This window comes from Festucalex cinctus, chromosome 15 (genome assembly GCF_051991245.1).
Source record: "Festucalex cinctus isolate MCC-2025b chromosome 15, RoL_Fcin_1.0, whole genome shotgun sequence".
In the NCBI taxonomy this organism is placed as follows: domain Eukaryota; kingdom Metazoa; phylum Chordata; class Actinopteri; order Syngnathiformes; family Syngnathidae; genus Festucalex; species Festucalex cinctus.
The window spans coordinates 27,162,463-27,172,428 of NC_135425.1; the positions used below are offsets into that span (position 1 = coordinate 27,162,463).

Sequence of the window (9,966 nt, forward strand, 5' to 3'; positions counted from 1 at the left end):
GACTGGATAGCCGCTAGCCCATACACGCCAATGCAAGCCGTTGAAGTCACAGGGCGGCCATCTTGTTACTCCCACCTCGCGAGTAGACTACTGTATAAAGTATACGCTATACGTACAGATAACAGTTATAATTATTTAATTAAAAAATATATTAAAGTTTCCTAATGTATTAAACATTATTAAGCATACAATTTATACGTACATGTATTTAAGGCAAGTTTTAAAATGTCTGAAGTCCTCTTGTTTTTGTTTAATACATTTAAAACACCATAAATCATGTTATTTCTACTAAGTAGTGTCTCAAATGTTCTCCAATTTGGAGCCTGTAAATGTATTGGATTGTATGCCGAGAAAGGTTTCTTGGGAGGAGCAATATGACGGCCTCGCCACCTCAAAAGTCTTGGCCTAGCGGCTATCCAGTCATATATAGAGATCAGTGGTCAGAAGACGAGCGAGGAGAAACATGTGACACACCAGAGGAAAAAAAAGAACATTTGTTTACTTTCTTACGATGACGAAAATGGCTGTTAAACGTTTTGTTATTAAATAGAACTTGTACACAAATGTTCACTTTCCAAGAAACATTTAAGGACTGGATTTCAAACTTGGAATATATGTCAATAGTACGGAAGCGTATTGCAGTCATTTGAAAAGAGGTCCAAAACGGCACAAACCTTCGAGCTGTAAACCTCTCACCTGTTCGTATAGTTTATACGGTAGACTGCTCGCGAGGTGGGAGTAACAAGATGGCCGCCCAGTGACTTCAACGACTTGCACTGAATGTTTGGGCTAGCGGCTATCCAGTCATATACACAGATCAGTGGTATGCAAAGGTTAAAAGAAAAAAGAAAAATTACTCCGAAAAACAGAAGTTAGGGCTCTCTTTTTTTGGATGTATTTTTTCCTGTTGATAGGAATAATTATTTTTCTCCTGTTCAAAAAAAAAAAGAAAAAAAAAGGGGGGGTTCTTTTCCGCCAAGTAAATGCAATATGCTTCCGCACCAATACAATTTATTTATTTTATTTCCATTTATTTTTTTCTACTTTAAAAGGGAATGCACGGCCAAAACGTTGTTTGCGTCCCACTAAACACAATATTCTGATGAATATACTGTACTGACTTTGCGCAGTAAGAATGAAACAAAAAACATGTTTAGTGAGAAAAAAAAAAATATTTTTAACAACTGAGAGATGGCATGCAAGCCTCGTCATAATTCGGGTCATGCTCAGAGCCAATCGCAGCCAAGGCGGTTGTAGTTTTTGGAAGCCGGTTCGCGTGCAGAAAGACGAGCGCGTCGACGTGCGCGGGAGGAAGGCCGGCCCGCCGCGGCGCCACCGAACTCGCGGCGCTCGCGGTGGCCGGGACGGCCAGGTAGCGTTTGGCCAACTTGGCCAAACGGGGGAAGCGGTCCTGGTTCCCGGCCCACCACAGCAGCGGGTTTTGCGTGGCCGCGATTGGCGGCGCCCGCAAGTAATCGCTGACCTCTCGGCGGACGCCACAATCGTCCTCCGCCGCCGTGAAAAGTTGCTCAAATTCACAGTCGTGCTCCACCGCTTCTCCGTCATTCACCGAAGCTGCACAAAGAAACGACAAAGTTCTGGAAATCAATTAGCGTTTATGTATTGATTTTTTGAAAGGCTGTCAGGTGATTACATTTTTCAATCATATTACATGACTTCAATAGTTCGCAAATGTTCTTAACTCATTGACGAGCAGCCATTTTGACGTTTTGCAGCAATTAACATTAGAATCTAGCTAAGTGACATCATTATTCACAAATCCGCTTATACTCTGCTGCCTTCTGCTGGCCATTTTTGTTTCCGTTTTGCAGGAATTAGCAGAACAGAGATAAGTTCCATCATTATTCACACATCTGGTTGATCTCTTATACTCTGCTGCCACCTGCTGGCTGTTTGTGTAATAACTAAAATTTATGCAACCGTTCTTTACAGTTGAGGGGCTGCATCAAAACCTTCTGCATGCTCGAGCACAAAAAAAACAAACAAAAAACAAAACACAAAAAAAATGTACAAATACGTCTTTGGGATACTTAAAACATAGAAAAAAATAAGAGTTAATTTGATGCACTCACGTGCGTCGTCATCCTCCAGCAGCGCAAGCAGGCGCCCGTGCGCCGCTTCTCTCTGCCCGTCGGAGAGGAAGCGAAGCCGCTTGAAGCGCGCGTCCAGCAGGCACGCCGTCACGGCGAGCGACTCGGGCAGCTCGTCCGAATCCAGTTTGAAGCCGATCTCCAACTGCCGGCGCAGCTCCAGCTTGAACGTGCGCGCCGCCGCCGGCTCCGACCCGTCCAGGCGAAGCGCGCCGTCCATCGCGTCGCCGACCGCCGAGTACACGAAGGACACGCCGGCGTGCGGCCGTCCGCGCATGGCTTCCGCCGCGCCGGCCAACGGCTCCGTGACGGCGACCACTCGCTCCAGCAGCTCCCACTGCCACACTTTCAACGCCAGCCACTTTCGCACGCCGGCGTCGGTGAGCGCTTCGTCGGCGAGCACCGCCTGCACCGTCATCCTTTGCTCCAAGAGTTGCCGGAGCATGACGAAGGTGGAATCCCACCGGAGCGGGCAGTCCGACCGCAGTTTGCCGGCACTGAGGCCGAGCCGCCGCCGCCGTCTCGCCAGGGCGGCGGCGGCCGGCGGCGAGTCCCGGAAATGGCCGACGAGTCGCCGCGCCGCCTCCACGGCCGCCGCCACGTCCGGCACGGCCAACGCGGCCCGTAAGGCCCGCCGCAGCGTGCGCTGGCTGCAGCCCAGGTCGTACGGGAACGTCTCGCCCAGCTCGGCGTTGCCGGCGTTGCCGTGGACCGTGCAGAAAACGCGCACGCCCCACTCGGTGACGACCTCGCGCAGACGGCGGGCGACGTTGACGTCGGCGCGCTCTTCCGGCCACGTGCACGTGCGCAGCACTCGGCGCCGCCGCTCCCACGCGTCGGTGACGTAGTGCGCCGCGACCGTCGCATACGAGCCGCCGTCGGCGGCGGACGTCCACACGTCCGTCGTCAGCGACACGTGGCGGCCTTTCATCTCCTCGGCGAGGTCGTCCCGCAGGCCGTCGCGCCGACGCTCGATCGCACGCCACAGCGTTTCGGCGGACGGCACGGCGAAGCCGGGCGCCAAATAAGCCAGCAGTTGCCGGAAACCGTCTCCCTGAACGGCGGATAACGGCAGAAAGTCTCTGACGACGACGTCGAGCAGCAAGCTGGTGATTTCCTGCTGGGTGAACAAACGAGGCCGCTTGGCCAGGTGACCGATCGGCGACCGGCGTCTTGCGCTTTTCTTGTTTTTGACGTCCGAGTTGCCGGTTTTGCCGGTGCTGCTCGTTTGCCGCCAGGAAGCGTCCTCCTCCGCCTCCTCCTCGCCCGCCGCCGCCGCCGCTTCCGAGGCGTCCATTTTGTTTGCCGGTTGGCCGTCAGTCGACATCACGCTGGAGAACAGACTCGTCGGTCCGACCGCAAGCACAAACTGCCGCCGATCGGTCGCCATATCGACGCCTGCCGACGGGTGACGTCTCTCAACGTTGACTTTCAGGTTTTGGGGATTCGCGTCTGCGCTTCGAAAAAGGCAGATGATTTTTGGGGAATTCCATTTGGGTAATTGGGAGTTTCTTCCAGCCGATCGATGTTCACTTTTGGGAAGCGAGATGGCGCCGGTGGAGATGCTGGACGAGCCTGCAGGGGGCGGCAGTGAGACAGTGGGCGGCGGCGATATGTTGAGGGCTGCTCAAAAGAGACAAAACGAACAATTCTTTCAAGAAATGTAATAATGTGAAAATTAGGGCCTGACCGATGCACATTTTTTGAGGCCAATGGTGATACCAATTATTGCTCGAATGTAAATGTTGAACTATAGAAGCAAATCAACACCTGAAGCAATCATTTCAGGTGCGTCGGATTTGCATTGTCCAACATGGGCGATGAACGCCTTCTTCCGGGCTATCATCCTCGGACAGTAGCAGCAATGGTAATGGTGGAATCTGGCACATGCGCCCTTGCACGGGTAGATTTTATAGCCTACAAACAAACGAGAAACGACATTTGCAAATCATCACAAACAAAACATTCAATTGACAAAAAATACAAATAAAGTGGCCGCATGGTTTATCGTGGATGTGGAAGGAAAAGATACCTCCGTGGCAAACTGCCGATTTTTCGTGGGTTTGCATATGCGCCACAATATTTGCATATTCTCCGCTTTTGAAACAGATGCTGCATTTGTGTTGCGAGCCTTCGCGAATGGCCGCTGGGAGGCGCCCGTCCTCGAAGATGGTGGAATGGCGCTGAAAGCAAAACAAGAGGAACATTTTGCATTGGGACAAAATAATGATAAGAATTTGTCACGTGATTTCATCGTCTATTGCGAAAAAAATTAATGTTACTTTGAGATTTTAGGCTTGACTGTAAAGTTGAACAATTGAAAATCCTTAACGTTCATACGTGACGTCACAAAACGGGCAAGAGGACCCCCGCTAACATTATGAAGTCGTCTAAAAGTGCTGCAACAACAACCTGTTGTGATGTTTCGCTTCTTTCGACCAGGCTGGTAACAAGAATTCAATGAACAGTGTCACTACTCCAAAGTTCCTACTTTTCAAGTCATGTGAACGCACAAGTCGGTTGAAGTTTCGGCTCATGATGTCGAATGAAAAGACGATAATGTTGACTTTGCAAAAATCACGGAATTAAACTCACAAGTGTTGCTAATTGACCCAAAGTTATTTGTAGCTATTTTATAAATGTGTTCCTTTTTCTTTACATTTCTTCAACAACAAACTGCCACTCACAGACGGCACGCGAGTCGCCATGATTGTTTCTTCTTCTTCTTCCCAATAGTGGCGAATTGCAAGTTACGTCCGGGTGCATACCGCCACCTACTGTACAATCTGGTCATATGTCTGACTGACACGTCGCTCCACCAATCGGCGAATAGTTCAACCCAACACGAGCTTGCAGTCTGAGCAGTATTTGATTGGATTGTTTATTCAACTTGAATGAAGCGTTTACAATGAAGTGCTGTGTATGACATGCACCAACAGGTGTTGATGATGATGATGATGACGACGAAGGTCAGTCGGCGCAGGCGGCCTGTCGCGCGTCGACGAAGACGAAGAAGGCGAGCGAGAAGGCGGGAAGTGCGACGTGATCCGACGCCGGAAGTCGCCGTCCGTCCAGCGCGGGAAGGCTCAAGCCCGCCATCTTGAGTGGGTCGCCGTTCAGCGTCACGCCCCTTCCCGCAAACACGCCCGCAACGTGCAAACCACATGACAACAACACAAGACGAGCCCCGCCCCCTCCCCGGCCAGGTGTCACTCACCTGGACAGAAGTCCGTCCCGGCCCGGCCGGTCCGACCGCAGCACGAAGGCGTCCACGCGTCCGCCGCTCGCCAGCCGCTTCGGTACGCTGACGTTGGCGGCCATTTTGTTGAGGTTGAGGGCGACCAGCGCGACGGCGCCTTCTTCGTACCTGCCGGCGGCGGCGCAGTGCAGGTACAGACGGACGCGACGGCGGCGGCAGGAAAATCCGCCGGCGCTCAGGACGCCGCGTCCGATGACGCGTTTGTGAACCAGCGTCAGCCAAAAGTCCTCCCGACACAAAACAAACACTCAGGTGCGTTCTGTCGACTTGTTTCGGAGACGAGCGGCCGCCGATCGCTCACCGGGAGGGGGCGGAGACGCTCGTCCAGAAGATGATACGCCCCCGAGCCAATCAGAACCTGCCGCATCACCACCGACACGCCCCCTCTGGCCGCCGTTCCTAATTTGTCCAACCACCTGACCGACCAAGCAGCATCGATATTGCTCAACTTTTTGCATGATTATGGAAATCAAAACTTATGCTGCATTCAAGGACGCTCGGAAGTCGGAAATATCCGAGTTGGTTTTTCACAGTTTGGACCTGAAAGCCTTCGAGGCCAAAGTAAACAAGCAAAATGGCGGATAGCGCTAAATTGTTCATTTTGACCTCCAGCAAACTCACCTTGTGGTCATTTTGCTTCATTTATTCTTTTCATCTCATTTCATAAGCATTCCGTGCAGATGACGGCAATATTGTCACGTACGGCGAGTCAACTTATGGAAAATAGTTAGGAATCAAGAAAGCTATCTAGTTTTATACTAAATTCTTTTACCATTCACGGTCTGTTTGTTTTTGAAAGAATTTTACCATTACTGTGTAAGTTTTTTGTTTTTTTTAAATCACGAATATGTGTTTCGTTTCATGACATCACATTGTAGTCCGTCGGTGAAGTCGAGTCGAGTTGCCGTACGCACTTCCTGGTTTGAACTGGCAAAAGTGTGACTTCCGAGCGTCCTCGAACGCGGCACGATGAGAACTTTTTGAACGTGAAAAATGTTCCGGGTAACGCGTCAGGAATGTTCTCGTGCGACAAAACGATTGCCCACAAGCGTTTTATTCATAAAGTTGAGAGACAGGAAATGCTTGAACAAGCATATAAGCGCTAACAACAATAAACGTTGAAATGATGACTTTACAACTGAGAGAAAAAAAAAGGGTCAAAATCGGCGTGAAATCTTTGTTTTGCACGACTCACATGAATCCCGCCGCAAAGGTGTCGGACAGGCCCTCGGCTCCGCCCCCGTAGGCCGAGCTGGTCTCTCCGAGCCACACGGGCTTACCCGGCGACACGCGCCTCACTTCCTGCGCACACGCGGGTGTCAAGATGCGACGGGGCACGCGCGTCATGTGACGACTGACCTTGATGACTTGTTTGGTCTTCAGCGCCAACGAGTCCAGAATTTCAGGATCCAGGAAGTCGTCCAGCGACGCGTTTCGCCCGTTCACGTAATAGCTAGCAGACGCGTCATGTTGTCATGGGAGGTGCAAGGTCAGTTTTAATAAACACACTCAAACGGGGAAAAAATACAACTAAAATTCAAAAAACTAAAACTAAACATCTAAAAGTAATAAAAACACCCTGAACAGTAATTACAAGTAACTAAACGTTAAAGAAATCAAAACTAACTTCAAATGAAAATTCCCAAACGCTAATAATAATAAAAATGCGAATAGTAATTGATGCGTCCGTCACGCGACTCACTGGTGCCACGTGCAGGCGTCGATGGCGCCGGCTCCGCTGCGCAGGAACCTGAAGAGTCAAAAGAAGGTCACGGCGGCCGGACCGGAACATCCGGACCGATTGAACGTTTGCCGACGGTTCCGACCCGCGCAGCAGGTCCAGCGTGCGTCCTCGCGGCTGGCCCACGTCCGGCCCGTAGAGGCGCGAGCGGCGGTGCCACGGCGACCGCGACATCATCCGGCGGAGGCGCCCGAAGTCCCGGCCCAGCTGCTCGCCGCTCACGCGGAGCCCCGCCTTCTTCTCAAAGCTGTTTGGCTCTGGAGGTCAAACGGCAGATCGCGAGGTCAACGTTCGTTAGCTGCCCGCGCGTTAAAGCTAATCCGGGCGGCTGACCGGCTTGTGCGGCAGGCTGTGGACAGGAAGTGACATCGGCAAGTGATGGGCGGGAAGCGTACGTTGCAAAAAAAAATGTGAAAAAAAATTCGTACATTTTGGAGAATTTTTTTTTTGTAAATTTGCATGTTTAGAAAGTGGCAAATTTGTGAGACAAAAAAAATCATAAATTTGTGAGATTTTTTTTTTGTCAATTTGCGAGTTTAGAAAATGGCAAATTTGCCACTTTCTAAAGCGGCATATCTGAAAGAAAAAAAAATCTTAAAATTGCAACAACAACAAAAAAATGGAAATGTGTGAGAAAAAAAATCAGAAATGTGTGAGAAAAAAAATGTGGAATTTGCAAGAAAAAAAACTGGAAATTTGCAAGAAAGAAAAAATGTGGAATTTGCCACTTTCTAAACTGGCAAATTTGCGAGAAAAAAAAAACTACTAGTAAATTTGTGAGTTTAGAAAGTGGCAAATGTGACATTCTAAAGTGGTAAATTTGTGAGTTTTTTTTTCCTCGGGATATTGGCCCCGCCCTCTAAAAAAAATAATTATTCATGACCCTAATACGCCGTCACAGAAAACCACTGGATTTTGGAACGTTGTTAAAAAGAAGAAAAAAACCACTTGCCGTTGCCAAGCTCCCAGGAGACTCGATAGCGCCTCTCCTGGCAGTATCGCAGTACGGCTTGCGCGTTGCTGGCGTTCCAAGTGTTGTCGGCGTTCCGGAGCAGCGCGTTGAGTCCGAAGATGAGCTCCAAGCCGGACGCGTTGGCGAAGGCGTGAAGTTCGTCCAGCGTGCTCTCTGACGAGCATCGACAACAACGGGAAGTGACGTCACAGGAAGCGTCCCGCTAATCCACGCTACCTGTGAACTGGAGCCGCCGGTACTTCCCGCCGGCGTCCTCTTCGGCCAGCCGCCGTCGTTGTTTGCGCCACTGCGCCAGCAGATGCTCCTCCCACCAGGCCGGTAGAACGCCGGGCTGCCGCCCTGTAACGCCGTTAGCATCGCGCGCTAGCCGTGAGACGTCGGCCAAACACTTGCTAAGCTAACATACGGAATCTCCGTGAGGAAAAAAAAGAGACACTTTTGCTACTTTAGCATCAATGCTAACAGCGTTCCAGCTAAACCACGCCCCTCCCGAGGAGGCTTCCGATTGGCCGATTGATTGGCTTGCGCTTCTGACCTCTTGGTTTGGCCGCCGGGTGACGATTCCGCTGGGGCTGGAACTCCATGAAGTCCTGCCGCGTTCCTCCGAAGCGAACAAACGCCGGCGACAACGCTTTGGCCAACACGCGCGCTTTGGGAGAACTGATCCACGCAACAACAAAAAAAAAACACGAAATGTGTAATGTATAAATATATATATTTTTTTACTTTTGTGGCAAAAAAAACAACCTTGTAAACATTTTAAAAACTGAAATTTGAAGCTTTAAAAATGATAACTTAACCTATGTAAATAATTTTGACGAGTACAAACCCGCTCTGTTGTTTTCATGCAAAGTCACGTGTCCGGATTGCAACAGCAAAAACACTTGCGACACCTAGTGGCGACTTCTTTGACTACAAGTCATTTCTACCGATACAAAAATTCACTAATAAAATGCAAGTTTGATTTTGATTCCAAGACGAAATTCTTTCACTTTTGGTACAACTTCGACATTATTTTCACAGGAACAAATTATCATTTGCTTCAAATTTCATTTTTTTAGTAGCTTTTTTTTTTGGCTACATGTACAAAATTACTTTCTAGACGTACACACTTTTTTTTCTCCAAATATCAATTCTCACATTTTGCTTACACAAGTTTTGTCGAAGCTCACTTTCACTTTTGCACTGAAACGCGCAAATCACGAAGCGAGGCTCGTGTGACGTGGCTAAAAAGTCCCCACCCACCTGAGCATGCGCATGAACCTCTCGTCTTCGGCCAGGCTTGCGTCGATGGTGACGGACACGAAGTTGGGGTCCACGCGGTGCAGCAGCCGAACCGAGCCCGCCGCCTTCCTCGACTCGACGGAGCTCGAGAGCGCGAACAGCAGCAGAGCCCAAAACGCCCGCCAATTCGCCGTCGTCGCCACTTCCGGCATAGCTGCTCAAGTCCTGTCCTGTCTGCCTACCTGCTTGCTTGTGTGCGTTTGTTTTGTTTGTGCCCGCGTTGAGCTCGTAGCCACGCCCCTTGACGTCACACACCAAACATGCCCGTGTTTTGGGGGTGGGGGCGGACCACTGACCTGTATATATGACTGGATAGCCGATAGCCCATACGCGCTTTTTTTTTTTCTATCATGTCATCTTAGGGAACGTTTTTATTTTCTTTTTTTTCCCCCAAAACAGTTGATTGCCAACAATTCACAAATAAAGTTATTAATACAAAGAATTTAGAAACAATAAGATAAGCCAGAGGAAATGTTAAGAAAAAAAGTTATTAAAAACAAAAGTGTCTGGTTTGCAACACTTTTGATTGCATGACTTTCAACTGTTGACATTTTTGTCTGTTTACAGTCGTTGCTATATTGGCAAAGTATATTGTCAA

At 49.6% G+C, this 9,966-nt stretch overlaps 2 protein-coding genes across 6 annotated transcripts; both read right to left on the minus strand.

Annotated features, from left to right (window-relative positions):
* Positions 1–479: 479 nt before the first annotated feature.
* Positions 480–4,870, minus strand: LOC144002000 (E3 SUMO-protein ligase ZBED1-like). 5 transcript variants are annotated; one of them, XM_077496773.1, is made up of 5 exons: positions 4,799–4,870; positions 4,144–4,294; positions 3,882–4,028; positions 2,094–3,686; positions 480–1,575 (listed from the first exon to the last, which is right to left on the minus strand). In XM_077496773.1, exons 1-5 carry the CDS (start codon positions 4,817–4,819, stop codon positions 1,178–1,180), a joined length of 2,310 nt encoding a protein of 769 aa, XP_077352899.1. In that variant the 5' UTR covers positions 4,820–4,870; the 3' UTR covers positions 480–1,177. The 5 variants fall into 5 exon arrangements, with proteins under 5 accessions (XP_077352899.1, XP_077352898.1, XP_077352900.1 ...); XM_077496772.1 differs by having other exon boundaries at positions 2,094–3,734; XM_077496774.1 differs by having other exon boundaries at positions 2,094–3,734; positions 4,707–4,816.
* Positions 4,871–4,978: 108 nt separating this feature from the next.
* hpse (heparanase) lies at positions 4,979–9,588 on the minus strand. The gene is made up of 11 exons (XM_077496777.1): positions 9,330–9,588; positions 8,620–8,744; positions 8,301–8,423; positions 8,064–8,237; positions 7,197–7,368; positions 7,073–7,120; positions 6,730–6,823; positions 6,566–6,672; positions 5,672–5,786; positions 5,329–5,597; positions 4,979–5,241 (listed from the first exon to the last, which is right to left on the minus strand). The coding sequence occupies exons 1-11, from the start codon at positions 9,518–9,520 to the stop codon at positions 5,082–5,084; spliced, it is 1,578 nt and encodes a 525-aa protein (XP_077352903.1). The 5' UTR covers positions 9,521–9,588; the 3' UTR covers positions 4,979–5,081.
* Positions 9,589–9,966: the final 378 nt, after the last annotated feature.